At 41.2% G+C, this 14,425-nt stretch overlaps 1 protein-coding gene across 1 annotated transcript; it reads left to right on the forward strand.

The window, feature by feature from the left end:
- Positions 1 to 8,936: 8,936 nt before the first annotated feature.
- FBXO5 (F-box protein 5) lies at positions 8,937 to 14,198 on the forward strand. The gene is made up of 4 exons (XM_044422550.1): positions 8,937 to 9,574; positions 10,473 to 10,563; positions 12,836 to 13,024; positions 13,343 to 14,198. Exons 1-4 carry the CDS (start codon positions 8,937 to 8,939, stop codon positions 13,592 to 13,594), a joined length of 1,170 nt encoding a protein of 389 aa, XP_044278485.1. The 3' UTR covers positions 13,595 to 14,198.
- The last annotated feature ends 227 nt before the right edge of the window (positions 14,199 to 14,425 follow it).

Raw genomic sequence — 14,425 nt, forward strand, 5'->3', positions numbered from 1 at the left:
TCTCCAGCAGTCACAGACCTCCGCTGATTTACTGAGCTCCCCCCACCCCCAGGCCAACCATGGATAAATCGAAGAAAAGTTTCTGAAGAAAACCAAATGTTTAATGGGATGTGGATAGATCCATTTGCTTTTACAGCTGACAAACTTATGGGGTTTGCTGTTTAATACATGCAGCCCTTTAGCACTGACTTTGACTCTTCAGGAGGCTGTTCTCCTATTCAAGATATATGAAAGGAGTCCTACTAGTTTATAATGTAAGATTAAAAATAACAGTTTTTAGTGACTGAACAAGAGCTGCAGCTAAATCATAATGAAGATATACATAGCATTAAGGTAAAAAACAATATATGCAGTGTTATCTTCATTTTAGATGTCAAAAGGGGTTTGTGGCTCCCGGTGTTTTCTTTTGTGTGGGAAACGGGTCCAAATGGCTCTTTGAGTGTTAAAGGTTGCCGACCCCTGGCCTAGATCAATGCCATATTCTAAGTTAATGTTATGATTTAGATTTAACTTAATTGAAAACCCAAAAGCAACAGCCATTTTCAGTTGGACTTCAAAATTAATTATGCTAATGAATACAATTTCTGCATTGGAATCACATTTTTAATCTTCTGCCTGCTGCTTTAGTCAAAGGATGGGTTGTTAATGGTTGCCTCTTTATTTTGTGTTCATGAAGCCTACTCCACAATTTAAGGCTATGTGTTTGGAATCATAGCATAGTTTTGCACTAAAGAATAATGAAAGCAGTGTTCTTACTCACATACCTGTGTCATAGTGTGCTGCTCCTTGACCCACGTTTCCTTACTACATAGAAATTGAGCCACTATGCACTATCAAATAAGTCATTGTGGCATGTGCTTAAGCCCATTATGAATACTCAACCTGCACTTGTCATGTCATCTAAACCCAGGTCAGCTCTTACATAAAGCACAGCTTGTTCTAGCTTCATGCAATTTCTGGCCCCCCGAGTTCAGACAACATAATAAGCAACAGTCATTATTGAATACTCAAAAGCCGCACTGGACACACTGCAGCTTGCAGGTGGCATTGGGCAGCAGTGATAATGCACAGCTTGAGTGCAGAGTGTGCTACCACTCTCAGAATAGACTCTGAAAAAAAAAGTCTATGCCTAGCCCATGAGCAGAGCTATGGTGTAAGCTACATATTTTAAAGCTTAAAAATGAGAACCATGAATTTGTTTAGTGGAATCATTGTACCACATACGTTCATTTGTGAATGCCTTTTGGCTAGTCTAAAGGAGAATAAATATTCTGAAGTTATACTTCACATAGGAGGTAATTAAACAACCAGAGTCAACAATTTCCTTCTGTTCCTAGACACAAAGATAAAGATTATCCTAAAATTTTGGCGATTTGGGTCAGTTATATAAATTTAATTTACATGTTAACTAACCCTCTATGACATATTTCCATTTAAAGGTAGATTTTTATTATTGTGACCTCCATTTCTGCAAATAAGGATGCAATATTATTAATGCCTTTCATATGATTTCACAAGGTGTTAAAATGGTCAATGATAGAACAACAGTGATTCTGAGATTGGAATTACCCTATTCGAATGAGACAAGAAAAGTGAATGGTAGTATATAATTTGCAATTCCCACAGTACTCTCATTATAAGAACTTGTCTATTTCCTCATGAACTTGTCCAGTTATTAAGATTGCTAGGACAGGTGCCTTTGAAGGTATTATTACCCACAAAGGTCGGTTTGCTGAGCATGTGTGAATGTGCTGTCTACAGCATCAATCCTAATTTGTAGAATTATGAGAGCCATTGTGCCATAATGGTTAGAGTGTTGGACTGAGGATTTGGGATCTCTGGGTCCCCGCTCATCCCTGGAGCTCACTGGGTGACTTTGGGCCAGTCACATCTTTTCAACCTAACCTACCTCACAGGGTTTTTGTTGTGAGTATAAAATGGAGAGAAGGGTAACCTTAGAAGCTGCCTTTAGTTCCTTGCAAGAGGAAGAAACTTAAGGTATACATATAATGAAATAATAATAGTGATAATAATTAAAGAATGTGCTTGGTCAGGATCTGCTCTTATACCTGACATTCATGCCTTTTAGAAAGGTGGAAAGATGCATCTTTTCATTTTAGCTTTTTAAATTATTTAATTTTAAATATTTTACCCTCTTTACTGTTCTTGTTTGTTTATAAGGTTTTTAAAAAAGAAATCTTGTGTATATCTTTATTGGGCTTTTAGCAAATAAGGCAATATATAATGTTAATAAATAATATCATTACAAATAAAGTTACTATGCCACTTATTTAAATGCAAGTTTGGCTTAGTTTGCCATATAATAATTTGTTTGCCTACACATTAAGCTTGCTTATGCTTTTTCATCAACAGTAACTGAAAAAAACTGATCAAATCAGCTTTCTAAGCACATACATTCTTTTTCTGTGCACTTTGAAGCTGTTGATTATCCAGTGAAAAGAACTCCACCAAATAATAAATTTTAAGGTTCAATTTAAGCTGGGTAGTCATAAATTTGTTAAATAAAAAATTAAAGAGGGAATTTTTACACGCACGTGCATGCACAAAACTGGCACTTAAGCATATTTTGCCAGTAATCAGTATCTATGATTTCTAGTTGTAAAACCCTTCTGGATACCATAACAGCAGTCAAGTGTTTTGGAAGAGAGAAATGTGCAAGGACATTATAATGGTTTACAAACCCAACCTGGAAAAGTGTTGAGAACAAGTTTAAAAAAGCTTATACCAACAGAGAGCATTGTATTGCTGGTATTAACAAATTATTTAATACAAACATGCAGCATCTTGTAGCAGAGAAAGCAGGTGATAAATTCTGTATAAAATTGTGTGTGTGTGTGTGTGTGTGTGTGCGCACGCGTGCACATATACACACAAATGTATTTGACAAGAACTATATGAGAGTTCTAGATGGGCCTATCATCTTTTTTTACACTAGCTGACCTTGCTGAGATGACGTGACTTAGGTCAGGAAACTTGCCATCCATGGTAATTGCTATAGGTGATTGGTTGTAACTGTAGTTGATCCAGGAACTGTAGCTTGCAGCAGAAATGTAGAAGGGTGTAAAATAACCTATTTTTTGTCATGCTGCCCTTTTTGCAACACTGCTTCCATGATTTCTCATAATTACTTGAAAGATGAGGTAAAGCCATGGTATTTCCTGTTGTAGCAGTATCCATTTTTCCCTTTAAAAGAGGTTTTCTGAGTGGTCACAAGACTTTTTTTATTCTAAACTTTGGGAAAGAGGGAAAACTACCTCAGATTTCTTCTCAAATTCTTTTACCTACATATGGGATCACCAGAACTAAATGACTGACATGTATTTACTTGGAAGAGTTAACTGTCTCCCTTTTTCAAGGAAAGATGCATCCATGCACCAAGATTTGCAGTCTCTTGTAGAAGTACTCACTTCCCTTGGACTTTTCCACATGTTACTTTGTTACAGCCTGAAAAGAGATTTCATTGGTATCATTACCACTTGATGTACACAAACACCTCAACACTGTGCAGGTACAAAGCGCATTTAGTGTGGCAAAAAGCTAAATAAAAACAAACTGGTATATATTGGTTGCAGAAATGCTCACGCCTTTTATTTTGGCATGCTTAAATAAGTTCTGGTGTAAACCCCGTGCCTCCAGAAGAGATCTAGTGTAAGTAGTTGAACTGAGTCCCATTTGTTTGCAACTTTAGTTCCACATGATCTGAGATAAAATGTTCCTCTTTTTGGAAGGTTCCAGAATTTGTGGCAGAGCTTATTTGAACAAACAGTATCACAAAAACCAAGGAGCTACCAAAAACAACTCCAGGATTGAATTGTGCAGAAGCACAAATCAGAGGGAGTATAAGGAATAAACAAGATGTGATTAAATCCATTGTTACAGATTGACTCAGATGCAACTCTGACTAAAGAAGGCCATCCACCAGAATTTGGTGAACAGCAGAGGAGGTCATTAGTCAAAGAAGCAACGAAGAGGCAAATGGCAACTCCGAAGAAGCTGTAGAGAACTATGGCTGAGCTGGGAGAAACTACCCATGTGAAAACTATTGTTCATACATTCCACAAACCTGAGCTTTATGGAAAAGTTGTGATAAGGAAGCCATTGATGAAACAAATCCATATTAAAGTCCATTGGAAATTGTAAAAAGGCATGTAGGAATATGTTCTTTGGTCTGATGAGACCCAAATGGAATTTTTGTCCTTGCTACAAAATGCTGCATGGGTCTTAAAACCAACAGTGCTTATTGACTGGAGAATACCATTTCCACAGTGAAGCACACTGGTGGTAGCATCATGTGGAGATGGCTTCCTCGTCTGAGACTGGGAAATTGGTCAGGAATGAGGGCAGGATCGATGGAGAGAAATATGGGGCAATTCTACAGGATAAATTGGTTTGGTTTGCAAAGAACTCAGGACTTGGGTAGAAGTTCATCTTTCAGCAGGACAATAACTGTGATCATAGGTACTGAAGTGGTTTAAAAACAAGAACATGAATGTTTTATGATGTTTTGCCAAATCCTATTCTTCAGTTGAGGATATGTTGCAACAATTGAAAGTTGCTGTTCACGACAACATAGTCCCTATGTTGACAGAGTCGAAGTGATTTTGCCCAGAAGAATGAGCAAGCATTGCAGGATGCAGATATGCAAAGCTGAAAGAGACTAACCCAAGAAAATTCATGGCTATAATTGCTGCCACAGATGTTTTCCCAATTATTAACATGGGGGGGGGTGAATACTTTTGCAACCAACAAGTGTCAGTTTGTTTTTGTTTACTTAACACTTGTGCTACAATAAAAAAATAATTTGCAGCTTCACAGCATTGAGTAGTTTGTATGATTTACGTGGTCATACCGATGCAATCCATTCCCAGTCCAGGTTGTAGCACAACAAAACATGGAAAAGTCAAGGGGTGGCAAATACTTCTGAAAGGCACTGTAAGGGGCTTGCATATGGAAGCCCTAAATAGGTTGAACTTTCAGAGCTACTTGGATCTAAAGGCAAGGTCAGATTTCTTCCATTTTGGGAAGGGTTTATGATTCAGAATGGGATCATGCTGGTGGAATTGGGGAAGGCGCTGTTACTGATTCAATTCCAGTGCTGCCTTCCACATTGTTAGAGACATCTCCCCAACACTCTGGAACAGATTTTTGCAAGACAAATGGTGCTGGGGAGAAGAGAAAGTAGTGGCAAAACAATTATAACATTTCAGGGAAGTTACTTGTTAAGTATAGTGATAGAATTTCATGGGGTATGTCCCACTGAGTAGACAGTAGGTTTGCCCTTTAAGTAAAGTACTTTATCCACAATTATATATAGGTTGCCTTATCTTTATGCACAGAGGGAGAAGCAGAAGGGAAGTACTTATCTGAATAGTTGGAACATCCCTATCTTAACATTTGTGGCAGAAAGATTTCTGCTTGCCATGGTTTAGTACGACAATATCCCATCTGAATGTAACAGATGACCCTCTTTGAGGGGCAGTATCATCCTTGTTTGATAGTTACACTTGCCCACACTACGAAGTTGTTACTAATGGACGCACATCTAGCATTTTGGCAGCACCACTCATGGAATCATTTAGTACTGCTTCTGGCACTGGTGTACTTGAGGGTAAATAAATTTATGAAAGATCAGCCTTTCAATTGGTATTTCTAGCCGTGACAGCTGCATCCTGCCTCCAGTAGCAGGGCCAGGATTTTTCTTAAGTTGCTAGAAAACACTAGTGAGGGAGTCCTTGTGGACACTGCTTTGCTGCTGTAGGAACAGAATACTGAGCAGCCACAAAATTTCCTGTGTTGTGGAAAAATATATATATATATAACAAATACTCACTTGAGCTATCTCTTTTAGCACTGTGCACTATAAATTGATGGGGAAGAGCGTTGCAAGATAAGCACAACCAACTTTCAGTAAAACCAGTAAGAAAATTTTGTATTTAAGATGGGGGGCTTGCTGTAGTTTTCATACTCTATTGCTTAAACTGAACTTTATTGCCATGGCTTGTCTGATCCCTAATAGTTATGATGGTTTTGGTATGATTGTACCAACTGGGCCTTGAAGAGGAAACTAGGGTATGTAAAATGGTGCTAACTAGCCAGCACAGTGTCAGAAGAAAACTTTATATAACACTGAACCATAGCTTGGGAATTTTCCCCAGTTCAGTGTGCGAGACCAAACCCTAGACTAGACCAGGGATTCTATGCAAATATGCTCAGATTGCTTATACATAACTTGTATGCACAAGAAGCCATGAGGATGTCATATGTAGAAGTTCAAGCTAAAGAGGCAACACCTCTTGTTAAGTGCTTGTAGGTGATCACTTCCTGGGGAACATAGAAGGGTGACATTGAACTCACATCCTGCTCTTGGGTTTCTCATGGGCAGCTGGTTGGTCATGGTATTAAACAGATGCTGAACTAGACAGCCCTCTGGTTTGATCCAGCAGAGCGTTTGTGTTTAGTTGGGACAATGGGGTTCACACCTGGCGGGCAGGAGCCTTACTTAGAAGGGCGACCTACAGGAAACCACCACCCACCCCCATTCGCTGGATATTAATAAGGAAAGCACTCACTGACCAAGCGCTATTTTGTAAACACTAGCCCTGTTTTTTGTTTTAAGTTAAGTGCCAAATTATTTCGGCTTCCACAGGAGCTTTGGTTGAAGTTGCCCAGGACCGCAAAGGCTTAAGTCAAGGGGCTTTACTATAGCACCCTCTTTCACCTAAGCTACTCCCCCCCCCCCAAAAAAAGACCCCTCTAATCTAATAGGATTGGGAGCGCTCGGGGACAGGCCGCCAGTAACCTAACCTGGCCGTGGGTGCTCAGACAGCCTGGCAAGAGCCCTCAGAAGGGCGAGGCGAGCGCAGGCCCCCCGCACGGCAGCCCGCGCCCCGCGGATGCTTCTCGAGTGCGCAGAAGCCTGGGATGAGGCAGCGGAGGCCCCGTCCAATAAAATGACCCTAGCGAGGAGCGCGCGAGCCTTTCCCACTCCTGGGCAAGCGCCGCGCAGCATCTCCCGCGTTCTAGGAGGCACTGCTGCTCCTCCCTCCCTCCCTCCCTCACAAGAGCGCGCGCGCGCGCCGGCCGCCTGGTTCCCCGCGCGGCGCCTCGCGCTCTTAACCTTTAAATCTCTTGGCTGACGAAGAGAGCCGGCGGCAGAAGGAGTGGAAGAAAAAGTCCTCGCCCGCAACGAGAGCCCCACCTCTCGCGAGCGGGCATTGGACGCCGCCTCTCGCCTCCTCTTGATTGGTTGCCGGCTCGTAACAGCTCCTTCCAACTGGCTCTCTGGTTTTGGATACCAGATTCAAAAGTTTTACGAAGCACCCGGAAAAAGGAGTCCGCCCAGAGTAGAGTGAAGTGCAGTGCTGCAGTAGAAGGCAAAGGGGAAGCAGCGCCGGCTGACCAGGAAGTCGTTCCAGGTACCGCGCCCGCGTTGGCATGAATCTGGAGGATGGGAGCGAAACGCACCTGCATGGGCTTGTATGGTATTCTTAGGAGATGCGGGGGCAAGTGTGGCTTGGATCTCCCCTAGAAAAGTTGGGGGGGGGGGGAAGGATGGCTAGTGTGGGAAAGGCGACCTAACTTCGCGATGGCTGGGGTTGGTGGGGGTCCTAAAAGAAAAAAAAATCCACCCTCCCAGAAAAAAGGCTTTTCTCTAAATTCCTGTAGTAGGAAAGTCGCTGGAGGGAAGTCCCGCCGGCGGGAGAAGTCCCACGGCTCTCCCGCGTAATGACGGCGGCAGAAAATAATGGCTCATTCCCCCGCCTCTGGTCGACCCCTGGAACTCGTGCAGGACTGCATACTCTTCCTCTCCCCCTCTTCTCATCACACACAGGAGAAACACCTCTGAGGGAGGTTTTCCCCTCAGCACCCGTATCTCCAGCGCTGTCTTGCGAAGCACGTGTGTGCGTGTAAGGAAGGGCTGTGCGGGAGGCTCTCCCCGCCAGTTCCCACCCTCCTACCCTTTTCTGCACCGACCCTTTCTCTGGGGGCGCCTCAAGGTGGGCTGCACGCCCGAAAGGCGCGCGGGCGGCTTCGTGGCTCCCCCGCTCCCTCTACCTGGAGCCCGCCAGTTTTGCTGGGGAGGGGGCGCCTCTGGGCGGTCGAGCACGCGCGAGCGCGCGCCGTGCTTGGGGGGGCAGCGCGGGGCAGGGATCCGTTTCACCTCTCTGGGGAAAAAAAGGCCCCGCGTTGATGGGGTTGACCCGAAAGAAAGAAATTAGCGCCGACTCTGCTCTCTGCTCTCCCGCGCTCCTTTCCAGGCCGCCCTTGGCTGCCCTCTGTCAAGCTTGCAGGTCCCATATGGGAGAAGAGGCTGGGCTGAATGAGCCCGCCAAGCCCTGCGGAACAGAGTCTGTAAAGCATCACACAACCCCAGTGAAAGAAACATCAAAGACAACAGCCTGTAGTCTAACCATAGAGTTGGAAGTGACCTCAACTGTCCTGCTCGTGCAGGAAATCTGCCAGCTAGGGAATGCCTCACCTCACAAGCCCCTAAAGGTTAACTGCTTAGCAGGTTACATGAACTTTCAGCCCAAACCAAGCTAGCTTGATGATGGTCAGACTGCCCATAGCTGTTGTCATTTTGAATGGTTTCCAACAGAAAATGAAACAAATCTGCCTTCATAGGGATATTCTGATACTCCTTGTGACTACACAGAGTGATCATTTTTAATTTGGTAGTTTATCCTTGTATCAGATGATAGATATCTTACAATTTTATTTTATAGACTTGTTTAATTTGTTTTCCACGTATTTACACACTATCTTGAAGCAGTGTTCCTAGGCCTGTTTACAAAATTATGAACACAATAATTAAAGGTTAACAGTCATTGTACTAATATTGTGACTAATGGGTTATCTTTGTTTTTAGGATACTAATCAGCAGCATACTTTAGAAGCAATCTTAACCACCAAAAATGAAGCGTGATATTAATTGTTCCCATGTTCACTGTGGACTTACACCATTGAAATCAACTGGGACAGAGAAAAGATCAGAAGATCCATCTATCGCTAATCACAATGAAGAGTTTTGTAAAGAGTGCACTAAAGAAAGGCTAGTACATAGTGACCTGCAGCACGAAAGTCCCAAAAATGTCAGCATCAAAAGTGAAGGGAAGACCATACATAACAAAGAAAACCACCGACTATTGTGGAGGCATATGAATACCATTGAAATGGACATTGGAAATGAGGACAGTGGATATTCTTCTCTGTTGGGCAATCAGCCTGAATCCAGTGAACATGATGTTATATTGGCAGGAAACATTAATGATACACCAAATCACAGTTTTAGTCAAAGAAAGAATTTGCTTCCAGTCCTCCATTTTGAGGAACTTGTCTGTTCAACTTTGAAGAAAACATCAAAAAGGAATCAAAAGACATGGGCTCATGTATTAGACAAGATAGCTTCCAGACATAGCATGGACTTTATTAATCTTATTGGGAAAAAAGTGGGACTAGATAAGCTGGACATACTTAGTGAACTATTCCATGGGAAATTCAGACATCTATTAGCAAACATCTTAAGACATCTCAGTTGCATGGACTTGATAAAGTGAGTTTTGTGTTTGGAGAAGTGTTGCTTAACCTATTATTAACTATACAGGTTTTGTTTGTTTGTTTATTTATAGCATTTTTATGCCGCCCCCATCACAGAAAGCCTCAGGGCGGCTTACAAGGCCTATTCACCTGTGCAGTAGCCAAGGTTTTTTCATGTAAAACTACTGCATGAGGAAAATTAGTCAAGCTGTATTTGGAGAACTGGCCTCACAAATGAAAGCTAATTATGAACATAGCTTATATGACAGCTTAAGGAATTGCATCTGCATTCATTTTTTCTCAGTGTTTTTGCAGCAGATCTTGCAATCAGCACTGAAATTCCATCCTATATAGAACTTGGACCTTCACTAATACACTAATACATCACAATGAGCTGCATTAAATTTAACTTGTGAAGGCATCAGTGGAAAAAAGCTGCTATTCTGGATATTAAGCAACGCACCATCTATCCTCTCCCTTTTCTGTGTTATTTATTTAAACTGAAACTAATTTAGGATAGGCTCGGAATGTGTTCCATGAAGCAAATAGACATTCTGAATTTTTTTTCTCTTTAAGGAGTCACAACCTATCATTTCCAAGAAGTAGTGGACTGGGTGTGGGGGGAGGGGGAAAAGGGGAAAGAGAATATAGATACTTTTATGTTAATTTAGCCTGTTTCTTGTGTTTTTGTTGTTAGTTGGCCATCAAGTCATCTCTGACTTAGGGCAACTATTATTGAAGGCACTGTAAAATGTCCAGTCCTTAACAGCCCTGTTCAACTTTTTAAAACTCAGTTATTTGTATTACAACAATGCAATGACATACAAATTGTCCCTTGAAACTGTCATTGGACAGAACTGTACTTGATATTTGCTTTTGTTTCTGAATATAAGTGTCATTTGTTTTCATAACAGTGTGGCAAAAGTGAGCACAACATGGAAGAAAATTCTACAGGATGACAAGTGGGCTTTCCAGATGTATAATAAAGCACTAGAATTAACTTTGGTAAGCTTCTGTATTTTTCCCCTTTGTCTGGAAGTCTGTACTTTGTTTTTATTCTTGAAGCAAAGGTAAAAAGAAAAGTTTCTGCTTACAAGTTTTATTAATCTATAATGTAAATGTAAAATGAAATTTGTTCATTATTCTTTGATCTGCATAGTTTGACTAAAATTATTTACTAGTTCCTAGCCTGGGTTTCCATTAATCTATCCCAGAGTCCTTTGCATTTCATAGTGCAAGGACTTTCACAGTGAAAGGACTTTTAACTTCACAAGAGCTTTTGCAAATGGAAGTGGCACAAGGTTTTTTGGGAAGAAGTTAACACCTGGAGAAAAAATAGGGCAAACCCCTGTGTTTTCCCCTCAACCCTGGCCTTGTTTTCAGCTTTTCAAATGGAAATTTTGAGGAATACTCAAAAGTTTGTAGTCCTCTATCTGAGGATAAGTCCCTTAGGATTGCACTGTTCAATAAGCCAACATGTTTCTTTTGTCCATAGGCCATGTTTAATTTGAGGCATAAGATGCAGTTCATACAAAAGCAAATCTGAAACTACAGATCTTATAGGAAAAGCAAACAGCTAATTAGAGTTCCCAGGGTTCCCCATGACTTGGTTTGTTTGTTTGTTTATTTATTTAAGGGATAGATTTCTTTTAGAAAAGGCATTGCAAAACCTTCTCTTCAAGGCAACTCCCACTATACTTTTTAGCTTTTGGCTCCTCTCCAGGACAATACTTGTTTAGGAGCTGTACCATTAGTACATCAGTTTCTCCCTAATTCAGTTAACAGCCTGTTCTGTGGCTGATTTAGGCATTTAATCTATGACTTAGACTTTTTTTCTCTCCTTAATCTATATTTTGTGGAAAACCTATAAATTCTTAACCTTACTTTCTCGGTGAAGTCCATGCATGTTTATTTTATTTATTTATTTATTAAAACATTTTTATGCCGCCCCATTCGCCGAAGCCTCGGGGCGGCTTACAACATAGATAAGCAACATAGATGTTTGCATTGCTCACAAGTTTAATGCGTCACCCATATTTCTCGCTTTTCTAATTTTAATATTGGGAACTTCTGTTTGCACTAGCCTTGTGAGTAGAAGTTGTTGTCAGGTTGCCTCTGTTTTATCTGTATGTAACCTGGAAAGGCCAGCTATTGAAGGCAATGACACTTTACTGTTTGTACTGGCTTCTACCTAGAAATGGACAGAAAAGGAATCCTCCTAATTCTGAGATTAGCCTTAGCATGTAACCCCTTTTTTCTTGCATAAAACATCCTTTGGTCCCAATTTTATTTATTTTAAAGTACCCAATCTTATTTATTATATTGAGACCCTACCCTTTTGCCTCCAGGGAACCCAGGGTTGCTTACACAATCCTCTCCCATTTCTACTCAACAACCCTGTGGTGTAGGTTAGGCTGCAGAGTCCGTGACTGACCCAAAGTCGCTCAGTGAACTGCATGGCCAAGTAGAGACCAGAGCCTGGATTTCCTAAGTCCCACTCTAGCCTCTGTGCCACACTGGCTCATACCATTTCCTACAGGGTCCTGTTGAGCTTCTGAAAGTGAGCCCTCTGACTCCTGGCTTAGCACCACTTCATCCTGTCTTTAGTCATCACTGGCTATGTTGGCTATAGCTGATGGGAACTGCAACCTGATAACCTGTTCACCATTTCTCTTCTAAATCAAAGGTTCTAAGTTACTCACCCAAATTCTGTTAATTTGGCGAAACTGCACTGAACTATATAAGGGAAGGCAGAATGTAACTGTTTTAAATCATTAACTAACATGCTGCAGGTTTCTGAGATAATTCCACGAGACAGATAGTAGACTCTCCAGAGGGGACACAGTTAGGGATGGTAGAAGAAAGACATTACCCCAACACCAGCTAAACTCCCCTATTGATATGCAGCGCCTGTGGTGTTCACTCTAGTTATGAAGTAAGTCCAGAGATGTGTCCCAACCAAGTGTGATAACTAAGAGTTTAGTATAAAAGAAAAAGAACTTGTGAGGTGTGTAAGGCTCACTCTCAGAAGCAGGTATAGGGGGTATAGTGTTGGAATGGGGAGACCTGGTTCAAGTCCTCAGTCAGCCTTAAAGCTCACTGGATGACTTGGGGGCAGTCACTGACTCTTAGCCTCACCTGTCTTACAAGGTTGTTGTCAAGATAACAAGGTCAGGAGGAGGGTCACATATTTCACCTTGGGGTCTTTGGGGTAAAGGTAGGATATAAATGTAACAAATAAATAGAACCTCTTGCTAAAATCCTCTTCTCTTGGCAGACTAACAACGCAAAATCCTCTGAACAGGCCGATACGAGGGAATATGCTCTACACCGAGAAGCTTTGGCTCCCATTCAGAAAGTTGAAATTGCATCTATCAGTTATTCTAAAAAAGGATCCAGAATTAAGGCTAACAACCAGAGTAAACAGAACTCTTCCTCTTTCAGCCGACACACACTGTTTTCTGAGGTAAACCCCATTTTGCTTTTGAGAGATGGCCAGATACTGCAACATTATTGGTATCAATTTCATATAAAATTGTATCATATTCAATGCCAATTAGATTTGTTCAAATTTTGTGAAGTTAGATTAAGTGGGCCACATACTTAGCTGTTTATACCAGGCTGTGCTTCTGTTTGTGTACTTGCATAGCTCTTGAAGTGCAAGAAGCCTTAGCATTTCTATAGATGGGCAAGAAAACTGCAAAAGCATGATCTCAGTGTTCAGTTGCCTTAACTTTGATCCAGGGAAATGGATGAACACTTAAGTATGTGTGTGTTTTAACAGGTTGCAAAGACTCTGAAAAATACCGAAAGCCTGAAAATTTGCCATCACTGTGGTTCCCCTGCAAAGTATGATTCACATCTGCAAAGGGCAACATGCATCCGTGAAGGCTGTGGCTTTGACTTCTGTACTAAATGCTTATGCAGCTACCATACTGCCAAGGACTGCACAAGTGCAAAGGCTGTGAAACCGTCCTCCAAACTAGGAGCCCTTCCTGGTACCAAAAGAAGTAAGCAGAATTTACGGAGACTGTAATCTGTTCCAAAGGTTATGACTAGTGTAACTTATAGCTTGTTTTTAGACCTAGAAAAATGAATGTCAACTTGGTCAAAGCCATTTTTAAAAAACCCAAATATATCGTTAAGGTTTGGGGAGTTATTTTATTAAAAATGCTTTTCCGAGATGTTTTATCAGCCCTTCTAAGAAAGATAGCTAAATTTTTACCTATGTGTTACCTGGGGAAGTAGGAGGTAAGCTTGTCATTTTGGAAAGTAAACTGTTAGTGAAATTTTATTCGGTTGGAGAAGAGAGGGTAAACTAGGTTTGTTTAAACGTATTCCCAACTCTTCCTTGCAATTTTAATGACTTTCTACATTGAGAAGCCACAACAGATATGGAATCTATTTTGCCATTTACACAATTTGCAGTTTGTCTTTACAGTTCAAAATACTTACTAATAGAGCTTCATCTGATTGTTTTCAAAGCACAGAATGGGATTGGTCTTACAGCTAGTTTACCGCTTGCTTTTTTAATTTACTTTTTAAACAAAATCCTCCCTTGGCATGTATATATTTGTAAATATTTAAATATTTGTATGTCTGTTTATGCTGAAAAATAAATAAATTTACAAATTATATCACTGCTGGTATTGTGTGATGTAATGCTATGCCACACAAATTGCTTCAGGTAGGGAACCTATAAAAATACAGACTTCTTGAGTAAAAGAAGAATAACCCTGTAAACAGCACTTGGCATGGTAATCCCCTCAAGCCTTCAGATATCCAAGTAAAGGTAAAGCAAAACCTGGTACCAAAAGGATGACAAAGTTGGCACCGAGCAGGCCACAGTGGGGTGATTGTCCATAAA

Source organism: Varanus komodoensis, unplaced genomic scaffold (assembly GCF_004798865.1).
Source record: "Varanus komodoensis strain SLA01 unplaced genomic scaffold, ASM479886v1 scaffold1, whole genome shotgun sequence".
NCBI classification, from domain to species: Eukaryota; Metazoa; Chordata; class Lepidosauria; order Squamata; family Varanidae; genus Varanus; species Varanus komodoensis.